At 37.3% G+C, this 23,814-nt stretch overlaps 1 protein-coding gene across 1 annotated transcript in view; it reads right to left on the reverse strand.

Moving 5' to 3' along the window:
• CDH7 (cadherin 7) overlaps window positions 1–23,814 on the reverse strand; it is a 115,749-nt gene that overhangs the window by 62,401 nt on the left and 29,534 nt on the right. Inside the window, exons 2-3 of the mRNA XM_081801057.1 lie at window positions 9,809–10,103; window positions 6,211–6,330 (exon numbers count right to left, since the gene is read on the reverse strand). Coding sequence (XP_081657183.1) covers window positions 6,211–6,330; window positions 9,809–10,103 — 415 coding nt within the window. The remainder of the gene's footprint in view (window positions 1–6,210; window positions 6,331–9,808; window positions 10,104–23,814) is intronic.

Consider the following 23,814-nt stretch of genomic DNA (forward strand, 5'->3'; position numbering starts at 1 on the left):
AAACATTCATGTGTTTTGTTGTTGTTTCTAATCAATTGCATTGAATATTGATCACCCTTAAGGCTTCAGATATATGAGAAATTGATTTCAGAGTTTCATTTTGCTTGATGGGGAAGCTTGACAGAATAATCACTGGTATAGTAAATTAATTATTTTATAACTATTTAATTACTGCCTAAGTATATTAGGCAATAATATTTAATTATGGGATGAAATTTAGTTTAATGTTAAATGATACATATACCTAACATACTTAGTATATGTACATAGAGGTGATATCAAATAAAAATGTATTTAATATTGATCTATACAGGCCTTGAAACTAGCAATATGAGGTCATCTTTACTAATTAAATATAAAGAGTTCAGAATCCTACTTAATTATTTCTTGCAATTTCATCTTTTCCAACAAAGACTATGTCTTACCTATCCACCTAGGACCATAGCTTGAAAGATGTCTAATCTATTTTATTAAACAGATTCTAATTTTTATGGGGAAGTCAGGATTTAAATCCTCACTGACTCAGACCTGCAGAAGAAAAACTCTGGTATTAAGGACTTTTCAGAAGCAAAACAGCAAAACTGGGTTGCCTGATAGAGGATGGTTCTTCAGGAATAAAATAATTGCAAATAACTGTTTAATTTGGGATGAAGGTTCTTTCTTTCCTCATGTTTAGCATAAAAATGTTATATCCTTCCAATTTATAATTTTTTAAAAGCTGACAATTTAAATTGTTTAAAGGCTGATTATTCGATGTACACATGTAATAATGGTGTGCTATATGTTATATATAAAATGTGTTATATTTTATTTATAGTTTAGGTTATATTTCAAAACCAAACACAAGTCTAGGGGAAAGCATACGAGGCCTTCCCTATAATTCATAATATTCTACAGTTTGGGAACTGTTCTAGGGGTGGGAAACAGATGAGAAAAGCTTTTCAATAGCATAGGAAAAAATTAAGCAATTTGTTATTGGTTCACAAGATTCCAAGTTAAACAACACTCATTCTGTCTTAAGTAACTATATTTTTGTTTAGTCTGAGCACTAGCTATCAAACACAAACACACCTACACACTTTACACACATCAACAACACGTTAGTATTTTAAGTGTTTAAATTATGCTTCTTTGAGTTAGGACAGTTTTGTTTTGTTTTTATTTTTGTTTTTATTTTTTTTTAAAGATTTTATTTATTTATTTGAGAGCGAGAATGAGAGAGAGCACATGAGAGGGGGGAGGGTCAGAGGGAGAAGCAGACTCCCCGCTGAGCAGGGAGCCCGACGTGGGACTCGATCCAGGGACTCCAGGATCATGACCTGAGCCGAAGGCAGTCGCTTATCCAACTGAGCCACCCAGGCGCCCCTTGTTTTGTTTTTAAACATTGACCACTTTTTCTTATCGGGCAGTGTTGCCACAAGAACAGCAAATACAGGGTCAGTTTAAGTAACTCCTTCCCTGAATTCTTTTTTATTTTTTTTTATTGTGTTATGTTAATCACCATACATTACATCATTAGTTTTTGATGCAGTGTTCCATGATTCATTGTTTGCATATAACACCCAGTGCTCCATGCAGAACGTGCCCTCCTTAATACCCTTCCCTGAATTCTTTTGGCCATCTACACACTGCTTATAGTTAATATGTGAAATATCAAGGAAACAAAAATCATTAGAAAGAGTCACATACTAATCTGGTTTGGTGGATCAGTGTCTAACACATATTCTTCTTAGTGTCATAATGATTGCATGTGTATTTCATGTTTGTTCTTCAATACTTCTGTTAACTCTATAATATAATGAGTGCTGATCTCAGTAATAATGCTACTGGGCATAGTCTTTGTCTAAGAGTTCTGGGACTCACATCTCTCTTTTTCCTTTCTTTTGTTTCAGATGTTAATCATTCTTTATTTGTAACTCCTTTTTTTAATAAATTGAGGATTGGCTCTCTTGAATATTTGATCATTAAGTGTATCATTAGATGACAAAACATTAATGAATTATGTTCAGAATCATTTCCTATTCATTCGATTTATTTATTTTTTAACTTCTGTGCCTCTCTTATTTTTCCTCCCAATATCAATAGGTACAAGTGAGCTTACATCCTTGCATCTTTATAATGATGGAGAGAGGCCTTAATATTTCAACTAATCAGCAAGGAAAACACGGCAGCCTTATCCTCTCATGGTTTTGCTTGGTGACATTATTTTTTTAGGAAACACGTTATTAAGAAAGAAGTCTGGTAGTCAAAGTTATTCACTTATTTTTCACACTTCTAATTGTTTCTTTACAAGTGATCCTATAAATAGCACTTTTCCAAAGTAAAAATCATCACAAAGTTTTCAATGTAACCAGGTGGCAAAGGTAATTTCCAAATACCTCAAATATTAAACATATTTTTGACAAGAAGGAATAATTGGGAGAGAAATGAATTTAAATAGGACATTCAAAAATAATAGATTTCCAGTCCCATGACTTTTGTGAGCTCTTTAAGTAAAACTGTCTACATTTGGAAAAGAGTTCTCATGCATTGGATTTGATTTGCACTTTGCTATATATTATGGAGAAACACATGTACAGCGAATTGCTAATGCTACATCTCTGAAGTAGTAAAGGCCAGTTTTGTCTAGCCAGATCCCTACAGTTCTGTTAAATTTTCATGGACGACAACATTATTTAATTTCAATATCAGCCATTTTAAGCCACTTATGATGAGAAGAATATTTCCTGTAGCTCTTTAGGAAAGAGATTGGCTCAGATTTTAAGCTTCCTGAATAATAATTTTTCTATAGATGTATCATCTGACCCAATAACCCAGAACTTTCCATTTATTTATAATCCGTGGTCACAAAAAGTACTGTGCATATGAAACAAATTCATTATCACTATTGCTCAACAACTCTCTGATTTTTAGTCTGGGAATAAATTTTTAGATGATTCTTTAATTTCCTAACAGCCACTGATGATTTTTTTTAAAGCATATTCTTTTACCATGAAACTTCTTAAGAATGTATATATGTATTAAATGTAACAGATAAGAGCTGGTTCTGAAATCCACCCCAGTTTAAGGAACCAAACAAACACCGAGGCCTGGTATCTACACACTCAGATCTTGGACTGGTCCACATGACCCAGGTAACACAGGGCTATGGGGCTTCATGCCATGTGGATCTGAGACACATTAGATGTACATGGTGAATCCTTCCTATTAGTTTAACTTCTTTCTAAATTTTGCATCTAAGCTGTGTTTATATTTGGTTTGTCTCCCTGTAAGTGAAGCATATAATAGAACCATAAAAAGTCAGAGAAGAACCAATGATAGCAAATATGGAAGCTTCTAGAACACTAAAGTTTCAGAGTTGGCATCAAATGAAGAGTCCCTGAAGAAGGGACTCTTGTAATGTCTGAGAGGACATCCTCAGCAAGCCCGACAGGAGTGAGGGTCCTCCACACCATGAGCCATTCCACAGAATGGAATGCATTTGAAGGGCATATTGGGGGGGGGGGCTTTGTTATGACAGTATTATTTACATAAAATTATGACGTAACAAGTGGGTATGTAATATATGATGCAGGTATTGTATAGTCACACCTCTTATGTTCAAGAAGGAACTCCTAAATGACAAGTGGTGTTTTATCATTCAATCCATTTTTCAGGGCCAGCTTCATGGCCATGTGACCTGTGAAGGGTCACAGGTCCCATGCTTGGTTTCTTGTTCTGTTGATAAATTCTTAAAATCCTATTAATTTTAGAAGACAGGGCCTGCATTTCCATTTTGAGCTGCAAATTATGTAGCCAGTCCTGCCATATATCAAATAGACTGAAACACGGGGTCTATCCGCTTGCAGGTTACAGAGTAGATGGACACCTTAGAATAACCAACCACCAGCCTCCCAGCAGTTTGTGGTCATTATGGAGATAGGTGGTGGGATTCTCCACAGTCCTTTTAATGTTGCCTTATCATGCTTCTAGTGCCATTCTGTTTGCTTATTAGAGCAAACTGTTAGCATTGGCTTTTGCAGCTACTCACATTCTTGTCTTATGGATGAAGAAATAAAGGTGGAAAATACAGTTACCCTCTGGTCACTTCTGCGGTGGGTAGTGATATGTGTGTAATATGTGACTGGAGGTTGTAGCCGTGCTAGGTTCATGATGTATGATTAATAAATGGTAATGGGGATTATTAATATTAGGGAAAAAAATCAGAAGTTAAACTTATGGAAATGCACATAACAGCGATTCCCTGTGCCTGTTTTTACAAAATCTTGACTTAGCATATTTTCAGTATTTTTCCTACCAAAAATTTTACTTTCTTTTTAAAAACTCTTAGATTCAAAGATTAAGAAATTCATGTGATTCCTCACATAGATAAAAATCAGACTTACACCAACTATGAAGACTAAGTCAAACTTGATTCACAGATATCCACGCCCTTAAGGATTGAAAACTTCTCATTTTTATGAAAAAAAAAGGTATTATATTTTTGCAAACAATACACTATCCATATTATAAATTAACAGAAGACAAAAATTCCCAGGATATCTCTGCACTAATGACTCTAGAAAGAGAAGTCCCAATGATCACTATAATTACGTATGAAAAACTCTAAACCAAACAAAATTAAACCTCTTCATCTCCTACAATACACAATCCTTGAGATTCTGAAATTAGAATTAATTTGAAATACTAATAATGTGATCCCATGACATAGACTATTGTCCACTTGCTCAATCAGAGACCCTCCCTCCACAGGACTTAAGAAAAAAATGATCATCTTACCACAAAGCTAAAATCTCAAGCCAATCATTAGTACCAGCAAAATATTTAACCCTAGGGATTAGTGTGTGCTATTTCTGGACAGGTTATATAATGCAGGAGTGTATAATTTGTGAGCAAATTGTCAGAAACTTGTCAATGTCTTTGTAGGCTGTAAAGAGTAAATTTATAAGGGAATGGGTGGGTGTTTGAATTTAGGCTTCTCAGATCTCTCATTAAATCAACCACAAGCACACGTTCTACATTCATAGGATTCATATCATAAATCGAATACTTTTGTTTACTTCTCCTTCAATACTTGCTTAATCAGAACTTTGTATTCTCTGTTAGACTTTCCAGGTGGCTTCCAGACTCTACCACTATATTGGTATAAAATATGCAAAGCAATCTCTGTAAAAACTCTAACGGTGAAGTAGGATTGAATTTATTTTTCCGTTCATGCACATTACAACTATCATTTTCAAAACACACTTAAAATATTTATCCTCCACAGTGATTTGGAAATGAATTAATATTACCATTTATATGGAAAACAGCCTAAGTACCATTAAAATAATCATTTAGGGTCACAGGTACTATCCAATAGTCATAAACTTGGCTGTTTGAAGAACAGTTTTCTTCATGATAAAGATAAAATTGTTACAATATGGAGAAATTTTGGATTTCATGGTGAAGAAGACCAGTGGCACAAACCACCCATCTCCACACTCACCCCTCCTCCCTCCACCCAGAGCCAGAAAAGCAGACTAGATAAAATGTTATTTTATGACCATGACAACAGTGCCCCAAATTAGGGTCTTACTTAATGTAAACTATTTCAGCTTAAAAGCAAAACAGAACATCTAGCCAACCAATCACATATTCTACCCAGGCAGTCCGAAAACTCATAAAAAATATGTTTTTTTCCTTCTAAAATTAAAAAAAAATCACTTAATTTAGTTTTTGATTTAGCAGATCATCATCCTAATTGTTACGTTTAAACTAATTCTCCTGAGTAAACCAGACTCTGAAAGGATAAGCTGAACCTACTACCTATCCTACTGCAGGGCAGGGGGGTTTTTGCTCGAGATTTAAACTTAACTGTGTGTGATTCCTACGTGAATTAGTTAAAGAAAGCAAGATAAAAAGAAAACAATGTAAATTGTTTTCTTATATAGTCAGGGCATAGCAGCTGAAATACTTTTTTTTTTTTTAACACATAATACTTTAATTTTGGTAGAAATTCTACTAACTGTAATAAAATAGTCTTGGAAGATGCTAATGCCTGTATAAATTATATGCTGTTTACTACCCCAGTCCACATATTGAGAGAAGCACAATAGCAATGTAGTGTCTGTTTCCAGTGCCAACTATATCAAATAAAAATAACAATATTAACTTTGTGCCAAGATATAAATGATGACATTACAAGAAAAGTCACATTTCAACGTTTACCTGTCTTTGGTTCCACTGAGAAGTATGGCTGTCCTTGCAGAATACTGTAGACCACTCGGGCGCTGTTACCATACGTAGGATCATCAGCATCCGTTGCTGTTACTTGTACCACTGAGGTCCCTACGTGCCAATCCAAAAACCAATGCATTTAAAACTTCCAAATGCCACAAAACAGAGTGATTCACAAAATGCTGAACATGCTACATTTGTTTTTAATTCTCTTTTTTCAGGTTTCAAGGCATGTGAAAAAATGACGCATTTTTCGTAAAAGACAAACCCAAAATGAAGATAAATGCTAATTAAGCCCTCAGAAAGATTTAAGGGATACAAAAATATGTTAGAAAAAAAAATATAATAATAAGATTGATGATGCACATTAGGAGGATACTCAGAATTGGAAGGGACTCAAATTTTAGGCATCTCATCCATCAGGGTCAGGTAACAAGTATTTATCAAGAGCAATCTCTATAAGTCTCAATTACTGTCCAGAAGGCAGTGTGACAAGTAACAGCATCTTGACACCCAAGTCACTGAGGGGATCTCACTATTATAGCTGAGCAGAGCCAGACAGAAAATGAAATGTCATTAACTGCATAAAGAATATCTGATGGATCCACTTAACTGAATATTAGGGGCATGTTTTCAGGAATAGTTTTAGTTTTCATTTGAGTCTATGAATTGATTTAAAAATAAAAGCATTCAATGAAAATTTACACCACCACCCTCAAAGGAGAAACAAGTATGGCAACTTTAAAAATTGCATTATTAGTTGTTTTTCTATATTTCATGTGATAGGATGTCCTATGGCTTCTGCATTTATTATGTATTCACTTATTCCACATGGAAAGCATTTACTGTGATGTGTTCTTTTTACTTCCATTTGAAGCAGAATCTTAAAAATGTTAGCCACATTTACTTAGTTTACATATTTAAGCACATACTATTTTATCATTTATGTCCTATTGATGGGAATGGAACAAGTCTCTCTTTTTGTATTCTTCTAAGGTTTTAATTTGCTTCTAATAATTTATTGAAAATATTTTTAATCAAATATCTCATCAATATATTTCTAAATAGATTTCCCTAAGCCCTTTAAATAAGTCATTAATGTCCATCTTGTTACAAATCTATTGTCTTTTCAACACAATGATTTTCCTTACCAATCCCATTTTCTTTAAAAGTGAGTGCATGTTATGAAGCTATGTATAGAGCACTGTTTTTTAAATTCTGATTTTTTTTTTTAATTTGACAGAGTTAGTTGATTGTGCCCTGCAGATGCCTGGTAGGACCAAACAACAAATAATGCATATTAAAAATATTTTTAAAAATTAAATTTTGATTATTTTAAAATATTAAAATTAATGGCATTGATATTCTCTATTTTCTCCACAATGCACCATCTTTACAGAAATATTTACTCTGGTGACATGCTTAAGTATTGATTTCCTACTTCATTTGAAAAGGAAAGTGCCTTAAAATAATCAAAACTACTTTAGAAAATTTGGTTGTATATAATTTTTTTAAAGTGTCCACTAAGAAATTTACTTTATATATACATATACATACACACACACACAACACATATATTTTTAAAAAACTTTAAATTGTCCCTGCTTATCTATGCTCTTCTGGAAATGAATGAACTATCCTAAGGGTTTATTAGTGTGATTTCAATCTTGAGGTTAGCATCCAATGGAAAACACAGCCCTGAATATTAAACACTGAATGCTTTTGTTGTATATGCTGTACTACTTAGTGGCCATTATAACTATTTGGGTAGAATTAAACCCTTTGATAAACTCCAACTCACTATAGATCCACATAACATATTTAATGTAGTCATCCATTGATCTTAGTTCAAATTTCGATATTATTCCAGAATTCTCAATTAATGCGAATTAAATCCTGAAGGCACTTGAAAATCATTTTCTAAAAAGTTCTGAACCTGTTGGAATCAATCAAATAACTAATATAACTTGCATGTGTGCATAATAATCATGCTGTTTGATATCAGAGCAGTACAATCGAAACCAAAACTACAGTGTGCATTATTTAGCCTCTAAAAGAACAAAGTTCACATTAATCCAATTTGCATGGTTACATTGTGTGTAGCAAAAGAAAACCATAGCAAGCCAATGCAGAATGCCCAACATGCCCACATGAAAATGATGGAGTTGAGCTGAATCGCTCAAACACACCTCAAAGCTTCCTGTTTTTCTAAACATTACTACTTTGGGGAGAACCTTCTCTTTTCTCTAAAACCTGCAAATCTTGCAGCTGCTGTCTCCCTAGTTGTTGTTCTTGTTGTTAAGCAACAGCAAGCAGCACTGAAGATGTGGGCAGTATTGAGAAAGTGTGAATAAGCCTGTTTGGTCAAAGAAATGCTCACTTAGAAGCTAACTACAGTGTGATGCTGCCTCTGTGGTTCTGAATTTATCTGGACCACAAGCATCGAATCTTCTGGTTCATTTTCTGCTTCTATTTCTTCAGCGGCTAGAGCAAGGGTGCCCTAAATAATTTTCACTCTCCCGTCTGCTAGAAATTTAGGGTCACCAAACTGTGGTTCCCCAAAAGGGCACACATAATACACATCTTTGCAATTCCACTTCCTAACATAGTCGACCTGTGGGCTGAATGCTGGAATGAATGAAGTGACCTTTATTTAATATAAAACAAATCATGTTGGGTAAAATATTTGCCTGTTAAAATACAAATTCAATTATTACTTTAAATAACTGTCTTACTTCAGGACTAAAAGTGACAGGAAATAAATATATAAATCAACTGGTCTATTTAAGCCCCATATTGCTTTTATTGTTTTGTGAGATCATCTAAAATTGCATGCTGGCTGAAAATTCTTCCAAAGGTATGTGAATCAATTGTTTAAAACTGAGTTTTTATCATTTGATAGAAATAAAGTATATACTGGAAGTACTTTACTTTCTATTTTTCCAGTAATGGGGCAATGTGAAAAGCCCTCTGAATAAAACAGTCTTCATGATTCTTTTATATACCTCAAGCTGAGTATCACTTTGCCATTATTATCAATCCAATATAAATTTTCATGCATCTAAGTTTCTGGAGATATTACAAAAAGATTAGTGGTGGCATATGGAGGGACATTTGTGGGTTCAAGCCTACTCTACAAGCAAACAGACCCACTGATCCAAACATTAGATGGGCTGCCTGATACCTTGGCCCCAGAAAGATTCTTAGAAGAGTGAATCATTAATACTAATCAGGAGAAAGAAAAGATTACCACAGGCCAATGTCTGCAAGGATTTTCTTTTTTAACTTCTTAGGGATAGTTTTAATCTTTTTTTTTTTTTAAATTAAAAGACATGAGTAATGTACTAAAGACATTGAGATCCCTGTGGAAAAGGAAAATTTTCCTAATTTTCCATAGAAATAAAATAACTATTTGAATAATTAGATTTGGACACTGGATCTTAAGGCATCTCAAACTTCCCCCTCATCCTCACTAGAAATTGCCTTACCAAAACTAATGTGATTTTTTTTTCACTACTTATGATGATCTCCTTTTAAATACAGACCTCCTGAAATCAAACCCTACCAAAGCAGCATGTTCTTTACTTACCCACAGGAGACATTTCGGGGACTCCCGCCGTGTATGGGCCATCCAAGAATTTGGGTTCGTTGTCATTGATATCCTGAATCTTGATGACAAACTCGGACTCAGGCTCCACAGGCTTGTTGGTGAGCCTGTCCAGGGCCTGGGCTCGGAGCGTGTAGTAGGCCTGCTCCTCCCGATCCAGCCTCTTGGTAGCATGAATATCCCCAGTGTTCTCATCAATAATGAAAATGGAACTTGCCCCTTCGCCTGACAAGATGTATTTGATGGAACCATCTCCTTTATCAACATCAGAGTGAAGCTGGTGAAAAATTCATGTGAGATGAGATTAACTTACAAGAGAGTCAGCGATATGGAGATATGTAAAAATAATTCTTATGTCAGGCAGCAGTACATGAAATCTTATTGTTCTTGGAAAGATAAGCTGATGCTTATTGTGCACAGCAGAAAGGCTATTAGAATGTGTCAGCTTGCACTCGTGAGCAAGACAATTTCATTTCTTCCTGTAAACAGTCTCATTTCCAAAGGTATTTTCTATCATTCCCAAAGTTAGAAACTTGTGGTGGTGTTAATTTTTATTTGGTCTGTCCTTGCCAGTTTTAGCCATCTTCTTTGAACAGAGCATTCAGTAATCATGTATAATCGGTTGATTTGATCTTATTCCAAGCAAAGGGACTTGCTATAGAACATTTGCAAATTTAGATCTAATGAAGTATTTAATATGCTTAGAACTCCCGCATCCTTTAAGGACACCCTTCCCTCCCACGCCCTTTCATGATTAACAAGTATGGATGGATGTCCAGTCACTAAATCCGCCTCCAGATCTTGTTCTGTATTTTAAAATTTGAAGCCGAGAAAAATTACACTGCTCTCTGAAGTAGGAATTTTAAATCAGTATGTGCCTGAGACTTCAACTCAAACCTTTCTTGAAATACCAAGAACTGCATTAGATTTGCATGATTAACCCCAGCAATCCGCAGCAGGGCCAGCACCTACTGATTTGCATTTTGTATCTGGAACTGTCCCTGCTGTATGTCAGAACATTATGTTGAACAGAGGAACCTAAGGAAACTCAGACATAATTACACATTTTCCTGAACTTCATAACCTGAAAAACACAGGACTCAATCTGCCGTCTCCACAATCTTTCATCCCCGATAACCACCATCATCTGGACTTCGAGTAAGACGAATGCAAAAACCCAATTTACCAAATAATAAAGGCTCTTCACTGTCCTACAGAACTAGGTTTGCATTCTTTAAAAGACGAGGTGCTACAAACAGAAAATATGGGCAACGACTTGGGGAGGGGTGACTGTAGAACGTTTTCTTCCTTCTGTGGTAGGTGTGGAGGGTACCGCTCTTTACACCGAGGTTTCTGTAAGCGGTTCTTCCCCCACACTGTAACAGCTGTGTTTATACTCTGCTCTAGAATACTTAAGAACCTGATTTCTCCTCTAGTTTCTATAGGGCTCAGTAATACAAAAAATTAATTACCGGCATGAGTTATAATTTAGATTTGTTCAGTGTGGAATTATCTAGTGGATCACTGTACCGCATGTTGACCCACCCATCTGGAAAGGTTGCATTCTTAAAATAAGGTGAATTGCCTAATTTTCTTAAGTCATTGTCAGGGTTACTGCTGCATCTATATCTCCCTCGAAGAAGAAAGCAAGCTGAAAATCACTATAGTTTGGATTACTTGAGTGATTCCTCTATGTCAGGCACTATTCTTGATGTTCTCTATATAGTAACTCATTTCATGCTCACATTGAATGAATTCATTATCCCTACTAACAGATCAGGAAACTAAGGTAAAGAAAGGCTGAGTGCCTCGCCTGAGGTCACATGCCCAGTGCTTTGTGGCTGCATCAGGATAATGAAAAACAGGGGCTGCTGGAAAGCTCGATCTCCACTGCCTGCAATAAGATCCTGCCTCTGGAGGGAGACATCTGTGGTCCGGTGAGGTGGGGACATTAAAAGCTGCAGCAGAGGACAATTCAGAGAAAGAAGAGTGCATGCACCTCCACCCTTGATCACCCCCAAGTCTTAAAGAAGCTCGGTGCTTTGAGTGGTTTCCAACACCTTTTATGACTTGACAGAAGGGTCCTTTCTTGGCATTACAGAACAGCAAAACACCCTACCACCTTCAACAACACAGAGCAAAAAACTTGACTCCTGAGACAAGTGCAGATTATGGAGGAAAACAAGCTGTTTCATGCCGCTGACACCTCAAGTACCCCCACCCCTCCACACACTTCTCATGGCTACACCCCTCACCCCTCCTCACCCCATCCATGCCTCTCAGCGTTAGAAGAGTCTACATGCTACCACTGGACCTTGGTGTGAAACATTAGAGGGCGATCCAATGACCATAGAAATACTTAAGTGACATACAGGTTGTGTCTTTAATCAAAGGCTTGCTAGGTCTCTAAGTCTCATTAGGGACTACCATTTTTAGAACCAGCCCTTACGATTCATTTAACTAATTCCTGTCAACTAATTGCTGTTTCCATCCCATGGTGGTGACACAATGCTCCTGTAGTATCCAGGTAAGGGAGAGAGGACATATTCCTTTTCAATACACGACACACATTCAATCCTGAGCTGATCTTCAGTGGTATTGTTAACTGATCTCCATCACTGACAGCATAAGAGCTCAAAGGAAGAAAAGGTTCATATTGCTTGTTTCTCCAATCATTTGAAGATCAGGTTTCTTCTTTTCTACCCCCCCCCACCACCATCACCACACACACACACACACACACTCCTCTGTCTCTGGAGCCCTAAGCTTCATCATCCTTCCCATCACTGACACTTTTCTACCAGCTAGGACCATCACTACGCTTGTAATCACTGCCAGAATTCACAAGCAGAAAATTGCTTTGAGTGTCCTTGCAAGGTTAGTGTAAGCATCTGTGTTTAAAAGTGGATGACCACCTTTGAGATGCTAAGATGGATACCTAATTATCAAATGCATTCAGACATTTAATCTGAGACTATGTGTACTAATACTCTAATCTTAATAGGCAGAGTGAAACCCATGCTGTTAACAAAAAACTATTATACTTCTCTGCTTAGAAAAAAATGCTCAGCAAAGAAAAACTTGCAAGTGCAGAACTACTTAATAGCGACCTTCAGTAAAACACGTCTGTGTAGGTGCACACACACACACAGGTACACACCATCTTTGTGAATGACTATGAGAGAGCAGAGAAGCACTATTCTCCACAGTGAGAACTTCTGTGCAGTAAAAAATAAACAAACATTCTATGGTCCCACCATATGGCAAATGAATAAACAATAAATGAAATACACAATTGAAAACAAATATCTGTACTCTTATTTTGGGCAGAGTAGAACTTATGATGCTATGTCTGTTTCATTCACAGATACCCTTGTAAATGTGGTCTTGTGATTCACCTAAACCATAACAGCAACAAAACCTTGATTCATTAATCACCATACAAAACTCACCTTTACTGCATGGATTCCTAAATCCTCTTCAAAGTATTTGTTGTGACTCCAAAGTAAATGTTTACATTATTATTATTATTATTATTTTTTTTTTTTTTTTTTTTTAAGATTTTATTTATTTATTTGAGACAGAGAGAATGAGAGACAGAGAGCATGAGAGGGAGGAGGGTCAGAGGGAGAAGCAGACTCCCTGCCGAGCAGGGAGCCCGATGCGGGACTCGATCCCGGGACTCCAGGATCATGACCCGAGCCGAAGGCAGTCGCTTAACCAACTGAGCCACCCAGGCGCCCCTATTATTATTATTATTATTATTATTTTGTAAATAAACCCAAACAGTGAGGAGCACACACATACCTCTTAGCTGGGTCTAGCTGAAGACAAAAGAATCAGTAGAGAAGGAGATTCAATCCTTATGTGTTTCCCTCCATGTCACTATGACAGCACTGTCTATGGTAACAGTGTAAGGAAATGTCACACTGTGTTAGAATCTTCATCAGCTACACAGGCCAAAAATGTAAAGCACCCTTTACATGCCCCTAAAATGTAGTATGTTTATTTTTTTAAAGATTTTATTTATTTGACAGAGAGCACAAGCAAGGGGGAGGCCACAGAGGGAGAGGGAGAAGCAGGCTCCCCGCTGAGCAGGGAGCCCAACATGGGGCTTGACATGGGGCTCGATCCCGGGACCCTGAGATAATGACCCGAGCCAGAGGCAGACACCAGGCACCCCTGTAGTTTGCCATTGACAGAGCCATTGATGATGGCTCTATCATCCCCTGCTTGACAGAATACCTACTCATTACCTCTAATAGAGCAACTCTTTCTTTTCAGTCTTTCAGCAAGAACCTGAATTTGGAATCTTAAAATCTTTCACTAGAGCTATTATAAAACTCTCCAGTTATTCTCCATTTTCTGTCAGAAATTATCTCCCTAAAATGCACATTGAATTTTATCATACCTCATCAATTACTTTTAATTGCTCCCCATGGTCTAGGGATTTACCCCAAATTCTAAGCATGGGGCTCCATGTAGCCCTACGCTAGCTCTTTAGTCTCTCTTTTCCATCACGTCTCAGAAGGCACTCCATGCTCCAGGCACATTGGATGGGGACCACACTGCCTGAACACAGCATGCTGCACCATCCTTTTCAACACAAGTCCTTCATCATCTTGCCTACCAACTGACATCCAGCTCAGCTTAATGCAAGCTCCCTTGTACTGAAGTCTTAACAATCTTCCTATTTCCCCCCCCACATGGCATGCTGTTTGCATTTCTCTGTTAAGATGCATTTAATTCTGCTTTATATTGAAAATCTGGCTTAGTTGTTTTCATCCATCCCTTTAACTTCTAAACTCTTTATGAGCCGGGTTCTTTTTATATCACCATATTCCACATGCTCAATAAATAGTTCATTGTCTTAAATTTGGTAAATTTATAATCCACTTTGTAAAATAGTAGTGCTTGTTTTCCTTCAATTTCTATCCTTTTAAGTTTTAATAGCATCCAGCAAAAAGACAACAAACTAAATAAAAAACATCCCTTATCTCTGGATTGTTCTCCGTAATCCTCTGACCTGCCTAGACAGAGCTCAGATACCTCATTTTGAATGCCCATGGTAACATTTGGCTCATTATTCTAAACTTGCACATTTACACATCTGTGTTCCCCAGGAGACAGAACCCTATAGGGGCAGACATGCTTTCTTATTCCTGTTTCCTAAGTTTTATGCAGTAGTACACACACACACACACACACACACACACACACACACACACGTGCTGGTAGAGGGTTTTATAGACCTTTGGAAGAAGGTCTATGATGGAAGAATTTCAATGTCCTTGATTAACTTTTTAAATCTACTATTTAGTTTTTAATTTAAGATTATAAAGACCAAAACTAAAAACAGATCAATGCACTGCAGTTCTGACAATTTTCTTACATCTACTTAATCAACTAGGGCCTGATACGAACTACCTGGTCTAGTACTGTCAATCTATCTGCTTAAAGAAGAGTCTGAATATGGTGAATAAATCTGTTTAGCAAAGACCTAAGCTAAGAAAAAAATCAAGTCAATATGTTGATCAACTTTTCTTCCCTCTGTCAACATCTGAAATTCTGCTTGTTATTTGATCGTACTGATGACCTTGTCTTTTAGTCACCTCCTCTGCAAAATGGGAGTAAAAAATACCTGTACTGGGATTTCATTGAACAATTGTGACAACTACTTGAGGTGATATAGAACACAATTCATTAAGGTAAAGCACTATAATATCAGGATTGTACTTTGTAATGTAACATACTGAATTTTCATGTGACAAAAAAATGGAGTAAATCTAGACATAAGATGAAGCTATTTGGAAAGAGATAAGGTATATCATGAAAGCATTGACACTAAAAAATAAAACTAAAGTCAACAAAGGTCTCTGTGATCCTCACTGATCTACAGATGGTGAAGATGGAAATAATTAGAGTTTATATTCAACTTTCCTTGTAATGAACATTTGAATAAGAAAAATGCAAAAATCATTATTACAAAAATAAAAAAGTTCATACTACTACTACTACATCTGTGTACAAAAATGGAATAATGATGGCTGAGCAGCATGTTAATCAATCTGAGAATGATTTATATTGAATATTAGCAAAGGATTTCTAAGGTGACTTTCCTACCATTGGCTTATTATTACAGATTCCCGATTTTTTAAAGCTTAAAAATACATTACAGATGGCTGGAACTCATGTGATTTACTAAATTTCCCAAGGTTAAAACTGTAAGTATAGAGGGCAGATTTAAACAGTAACTGGTAGAAATATAACCACTTGTATATACACATTCCATGCAAGTTTTCTTTTCTCATTATGCTTTTTAATAGATATTTTCCACATGCCACTGGATACCATGTAATTACCAAGTTGTTGAAGAAATATTATAGATGAAAACAAGTGTATGAGTCATTTCTTTCTGGTTGAAGTATTTCTAATTTATAATTATCATTGTGGTCCAGGGTAATGGAACACAATTTACTTGTGAGGCATCTCTGATGAAGATGCATGGTTTACAAAGTAAAGGTATTAATTACGACACATAGAGTAATACAGGAAAGGGATGCCATCCAGTACGTGCTTAGGTAAGGTTAAAACTGTCAAAATAAGGTCTCATTATTTTTTTTTAGGCAACAATAGGTAAAAAGGAGGAACTATTCAGATTCAGATTTTGATTTTTTTTTTTCCCCTCAGAAAAAGTTCACACTAATTCAGTGGCAATGAACATGCATTCTAGGGTCTCAGTTCACTTACTTAGTAGTTGAGAGATACAATTGCTAGGTCACCAGGGCAAAGGAGCCAGAAGTATGGCTCCTGAATCTCCACTCTGCCCTTTATTGTGATGCCTTGATCACCCTTAAATCACAGTTCATTCACCTGCTATACATCAGCATCCATAAAGGTACAGTTGTCCTTGCATGTTGAAGTGAGGATAAAATAAAGTAATGCATTTGGAAGCATTTTGTAAAGTGTAACTTTCTATCCATATTTATAAGTTCACCTATAGGGGCACAATAGAATTATCTGCATCCCTTGGGGGGGAGAATCTTGCTTTTATTTGCAATGTTTCTACATTTATGCCTATGGTGTGGTTACTCAGAACTTCACACTAAGAGCTGCATCTTTGTCATCAGGGACCCAGTGATAACATCTCAGAAAAGCATTCTCTATTCTACACAGCTACACGTGCCTCCCTAAAGAAATCTCCACAGCACTCATCTCATCCTCTGATTGCTGTCTCCAGGCCACATCCAGAACTTTCAAACAATTTAGGAAATCTGCCTTGAGTCAAATTGTAACTGAGCAAAACTTCTCCTGATCCAAACTCCTCCTCGTCCAACTCCTCCTCATCCAATGTAATTGTGAGCACATCATGTTCTCTACTTCAGGGCTCCCCCGTAGTACCTTGCTCACTTAGTTCTGAACTCCAAGTAGTCAACCACAAGCAGATAAAAAGCAAAGCCCTGGAAACATCAAGCTTTTGGGGGGCTAATTTTCAATCTTGCTTTTTTTAAATGGGGGCCGGTTGAGCAGAAAATGTTACAGGAGGCTAACGCAGTACTCAACATGGGGTCCAAGGACTGGGTGCCATCTGTCCAAATCGAGGTAAGTACAGAAAATTGAGAGGAAAAGCTTTAGCAATTTTCATAGTCATTTTATAGAGTAATTTAATGTCTGTCGAGCCCAACAATAATGGAAAAAATGAGAACTGAATTTTCTAGGTAATTCATTTTTAATATAGTTACAAAATTATTAGGAGGTTATAAAAAAGTATGTTCTATGTTCTTTAAAAACCAGTAAGTTTGCAAATAAACAAGAAAAACTTGGCTCTTCACTGCAGATGAGTTGAGAAGCACTGGGCAGTGGATAAAACCTATGTGAAAGCTCTTTTGAATGCTTCTAGGCAATAAGCAGTCCAACACTCTTTTCCTGTCCTCACATTAGGCAAAACATGAGGTTACTAACTACCAGGGAGGCACAGGACAATTGAAGAGGCTATCTTTAAGACATGCACAGATATTCTGTACAAGGCATTTTCGAGAAGGCATTCAGGTCCATGTTGCAGAGGGTAATAGCAGAGCAGGTTTGCCAAATACTTCCTGAAGTCATTTGCATTGTATTGCCTTGTGCATTCAAAAATACAAACAATAATGGTTAATAGAAATATAATTCTGGAGTCTACGTTTGGGGGAGAAAACATCGATGCTTGTATAATTTAAAGAGAATCACTGTGTATGATCTTATCAATTCTGCTACAAGGATTCTTTAAGTCCAGTGTGACTTGTTAGAGGCCAATGCATGGACAAGATACCAGATATGGAGAAACACAGAATTTCAGAGATTACATGGAAGTAGGAGGGTGAACAGAGAAAAGGAGCTAGTCCAAGAGGAGAACAGACAGTAACTGGTCATTCTTACGCTTACTAATAAGATCTTAGTAAGGGGGGCTGCTGGTTAAACTTTAAAACCACAGTAAGTATACATATTATTTGTAATTTGTGATAACTATTTGGTAAACTTGTTTTCAAATACTGTCACTGAGTATTTAATGTTTGTCTAGCTAATCCTTTCTGGCATCTTTATAAAAATCACAAGTATCTCTTTAGTTGTTATTAAAAGTACCAGGTGAGAAATAGCACTTTAGGGGCACCTGAGTGGCTCAGTCAGTTAAGCATGTGCCTTCGGGATCGAATCCTGTGTCAGGCTCCCTGCTCAGTGGGGAGCCTGCTTCTCCCTCTCTCTCTGCCTGCCGCTCTGCCTACTTGTGCTCTCTGTCAAATAAATAAATTCTTAAAAAAAGAGAGAGAGAAATAGCACTTCAGCTATTAAGCCTGAACTAAAGGGATACAATTGACATCACCCTTGTGCACAAGCTGGACTGTCCTGGAAAAACAGAGATCAGATCAGGTCTGTTTCTGTCTCCATCTAGAAACTCAACATGTGGGGCGCCTGGGTGGGCTCAGTCGTTAAGCGTCTGCCTTCGGCTCAGGTCATGATCCCAGGGTCCTGGTATGGAGCCCTGCATCGGGCTCCCTGCTCAGAGGGAAGCCTGCTTCTCCCTCTCCCACTCCCCCTGCTTGTGTTCCCTTTCTTGCTGTGTCTCTCTGTCAAATAAATAAATAAAATCTAAAAAAAAAAAAAAAAGAAACTCAACATATATTAATCATCTATTAAAAGAGAGTACGGAGTATATTTCCTCTGGGCCAGGTGGATGAGTGTGTATGAATGAAGACAAGAGAGGCAGGGTGGCGAGGGATAACTTAAAGCCTGGAGCCAAACGGTGCCCATTTTCATGAGCTCATGGAGAGAAAGCCTGTCAACGCAGCAGGCTGTCAGTGGACCAGGTTGAACAAACAACTGTAATTCTGATGACCATTAAAAAAGCACCCATGGAATGCCAAGAAATCATCTGACAGGAAAATCAAACCGAGTTCAGAGGTTCAGGGAAGTGCTTTTAAAAGAAATGATATTTAAGTTGAGACAAGAACCTATTACTAAGAAACCATCTGACAATGAAGGGCAGAACTTGATTTCCAGGAAGGCACTTGACTAAGGATGGAATAAATTCCTTTTAGGAATCTTCAGGCTGAGTAATACACAGGATCCACTAATTTATAATAGAGAATACTTTTTGCATGTGATATAAAAAAGAAGCTTTATAGTGTAAATATATCAAAATCTATATTCTGTAAACATCTGTTTAAATAATTAAAAATTTTTAAAAGACTACAGAACAGTTCACTGATCTTAACCTACTGTTTGGCTACTGAAGTTATTATTTATTGAAGTTCAGAATGTAGATTTCCTGCATCAACATTACCTGAGACGTTGGTTAAAAATGCCAATTTCTGGGCTCAGTCTGAAGTACAAAGAATCAGAATCTCTTTGTGTTGGAACCAGGAATATGAATTTCCAGCCAGCATCCCAAATGGAAAATTCTGGTCTAACAAATATAACCAGTCACATACAAACCTCTTCAGACCAATAATGTCATGGCTTTAAATTGTTCCTCACTGTCAATTAATTTGTATCTATAATTATTCTATATAAGATTACTGAATAAAATTTTCTGTGTTAATTTGTTTATATATTTTACTCAAAAGGGAACTGCCCCTTCTCTACCCAAAGTTATAAGGGAAAAGTAAACAGTATAAATTTCTGTATCCATCATATACCCTGTAATATTTATTATATTATCAAGATGCAGAAATGATCTTGGGCTCTGGGAATCCCTCTGGGTTCAGAAAGACAAACTAAGATTAACAGAATGTCCTGCTTATATTTTACATGTTTACCTTGGTTGGAATCAGACATTCTGGTGGTATACTGTATTTTTTCTTAAAGAAATACTTCATGTCTGCTCAAAAAAATTAATAGTTTCGACTACTGTATGTTTATTATTAAAACGTTGGATATATTAGAGCAAACACAAAAACTGATAGTAGAAAAAATATTTATGATCTCAATTAAACCTCAGAGGTTATTCCTCTAGGCATCTGTAAGTGTGGCACTTTCACCCACCCCACTTTCACCCTAAGGGCTGAAACACTTCCTCAACTTCTGGAGGTTCTGGAATCCGCTGGCTCTCAGCCCATTTCCACTTGCTTTATGAAATGCTGTGTACTAGAGAGAAATGCCTCATCTAATGCCATGGAGCTTCCTTGGTTAGGTAGAGTATACAAAACCAGGAAACAAAGGGGCAGAGCGGGCATGTCCATGTTATCCCTCCCTTCACTTGCCCCACTTGTGGACTGTGTGCCTCCCATTCCTAGAGCAGGGTGATTGCACCGGTTCATGCTCTCTCCTTGTCTCTGAACTCCCAGCACCAAGGGACCACCCTCCCTGTAGGTGTAATTGGCCTTGCTCACCAGCAGGAGGTGGGCTTCTCCCACATAATGGGGAAGAATAGGTTTCGCATCTGGGTCACCCAAGAGACCTGGGTGTCTCTTGATACACCCTTGCTCCATTTTGATGGTAAACGGGCAAGTGCAAGACCCCAGCCTGAGACAGGTTAGGTGGTTAGAGGAAACAGGGTGAGTATCAGTTATAATCTGAAAATCAGGCTCAAAAATAGGGGCTGCAATTCCTCCTACTAACTTCCCTATAAATTCCTCCAAGAAAAGAGGGTAACATGTTTCCATAGGAGCTGCTCTCCAAATGGATTACATGAAGTGAAGGGATATTAGTGGGGCGGGCTCTAGGGGATGTCAAGGCAGCCTCTCAGGTCAACTCCTTTCCCCAACCAGTGAAATACTGGAAGTGTTGGCAGTTGACATTTCTAAGTCTTTCCCCCAAATTTTCACCTTTGAGACATTTACAAATTTGGCAAGTTGCAAAACTACCAACAAGAGCCACTTTGCCAAAGGTAATACTTCTTTCTTGGGGGTACCTCACATCCAATCTAGCTGATGGGGGGCTTTAAATCTCCTTCTTCTCCCCTAATTCAGGGAAACTGTGAAGAACCTTTCCAGCCCCACAGCTCCCCAAAGCTTAGCCATGTTCTAGGTTGCAACTGATCACATGTTCAACACTTGCATCTGCCTGATCCTACTTCCCTCCCTGCCTCCCAAGCATTAATTCCAAGAATGCACTGCAATTAATACCCTCCAGGCAAATCCCTGTCTCAGAGTTTGTTTCTGTGGACCTGACCTACAGCATGCACACAGGTAAGGAGCTCAGTAACTAATGAGTGGCAGAGCTTGGCTCTCTGCGGACATCTGTCCTCACGTATACCACGCGGTCTCCTACAGAGACCTAGGAGAGGGAGAAGCTCATTTACATAATTTGGTGAGAGGTGTGTACTTGTAGATCAGAAGCAGCAGCAGCTGGAGAAGCTGCAGAGTGGCAACATTCATAAAAGACATAACCCTGGGCAGAGTGCTGCTTGTTTCTTTCGGTCGACACCTGATATACTCATTTTTTTCCATGCTCCTAACCTCTTTGATTTCTAGAAACTTCATCCTGTGAGTAATCCAGTCACCAGACAGAGGAAGATTCACTGTGGTGTTTTCATTTGAGAAGAGGAAGAAGCAAAATGCTCTTAACTCAGTGAGCCCAGAGCTAAGTCTGCATGTATTTCTCCTCATAGGACACCCTTGTTCTCCGCACTCAAGGTGAGTGTCTTATGTTCACTCAAGTGGTATGATGTCCAGACCTACTACAGAATTGTTCAATCAGAATATGAGTCCATGGGCTCATTTTTCTTAAAAAAAAATTTTTTTTTTAAAAATTTTTTTTAAAAATTCATTTTTCTTAAAAAAAAAAAAAAAAAAAGCTCACCAGGTCATACACCCGGTATAAGAATCACTGGCCTAAAAGAGAGAAGAATCTAATGGAAATGTTCTTGCATTTTACTGATAATATTGCTCTGAAGGACAGAGAAAAAATTAAGCTTATTAACTAGCTAAAAAAAGAGAAAATAAGCATATCTGTGGAGCTTAGCCAATAATTTGCTTTATTAAAGGGTGCAGATTTTAAAATCATACCTCAAAAAAATTCCCTGGCAGAATTTCAATAAACACAAAGCTTCCTAAATGAAAAAATAAACCTGTTTCACATGACAGGACTCTCTATGGGATATGTAATTGCCTCATCTAAAATACAGCAGGTTTAAGAAATAAAAAGACCATATTCTGGTTCAGGTGACCTAAGAAGAGCTAAGTCATATTTTCTTCTCTAAAGCAAGATATCATTTAGAAATAAATGAGAAAAACAAAGTTCCTTCTGAGCCTTCTTAGCTAGTGCCCAATGCAACCACAGTGACTGCAAAATCCTGACTTCCTACCACTGACGATCTTGATTGCAGTGTTTAAATGCCCTAAGGATAAAAGTTTCCATAAACAAATGCAATAAAATTAGTAAACCTGGAAGAAGAAAAAAGAGAAAAAGGGAACAAGAGAGTGAAGTAGAAGGGGTGGGCAGCAATAAGGCAAAGTCGATAACTAGTTGACACAAGAGCGAGACATTCTCAAATTGCTCTCAACTCGAAGAGCCTAGAAAGGCACCATTAGTTTTCCCAGGAGGACTGCTCATGGCTGTCTAGCTTTGTATACACGTTGTTCTGGTATTACCAGCAGAACTCCCGTAGTATCACTGAGAGAGAGAGAGAGAGAGAGAGAGAAAGAGAGAGGTGTGGCCACATTCCCCCTGCTAAGGTGCAAGCAAAGGAAGATGAGTAACTACATTGCTTAAGAATGATTTTTGCAGTTCTGTTTAGCTTTTAAACTGATGACGTTCTAATTTTGAAAATGTTATCTGAGTACTTTCTGAACAGCACATTTATTTCATAGTACGACTCTGTCCTTTCTTCTCAAAAGAGTATTAAATATTAGAGCTCTACTCGGCTATCCATTAATTCGCAGAACTGGGATTTAAAATGAATAAAATAAGCTCTTTGGCAGCACAATCACAATTGCTAAAGTGAATCAGGATCATACTGAAACCAATTCACATCTGTATTAAGCACCCCAGCACAGGGACAGGACAAGAACCAGGGAAACTGGGGTCAGTGCCGTGGACACTGTTCCCATGTTGGATATTCCTAAAGATCTGGTACATTCTTGGGATTTTAGTTCATCTACAAAATGGATTGAACTAGGAGGTCTTAAAAGTTTCCCTTTTATCCCTAAGACTCTCCACTAAGTAAACATGGGTGAACCACAGCCATCCATCCAGATTCCTAATATATCCTGTCTTACTCCAGGAACTGCATACGACATTGAGAGCTAAGTTTTAGGTGTATGATAATGCCTTAGCTTAAACTAATTTATAAAATCACATATAAGAATTGTGTAGCTATGCCACCTTAGGAAAGTTGGGAGTATTTTAGAACATGTTCAGACTATTGTATCCTCAGAAAAATCCCAAAGATTTATAAGATTCTTTCCTATAATTTCAAAATGTCTGTTATATAGTGGCTCATGGGGGAAAAAAACACATTAAGACATTTATTTCTGGGCACTTGGGAGGACCTGTTTTACATATGTATAATC

The sequence above is a fragment of the Leptonychotes weddellii genome, chromosome 13 (assembly GCF_054177405.1).
Source record: "Leptonychotes weddellii isolate Sample4059 chromosome 13, ASM5417740v2, whole genome shotgun sequence".
Taxonomy (NCBI): domain Eukaryota; kingdom Metazoa; phylum Chordata; class Mammalia; order Carnivora; family Phocidae; genus Leptonychotes; species Leptonychotes weddellii.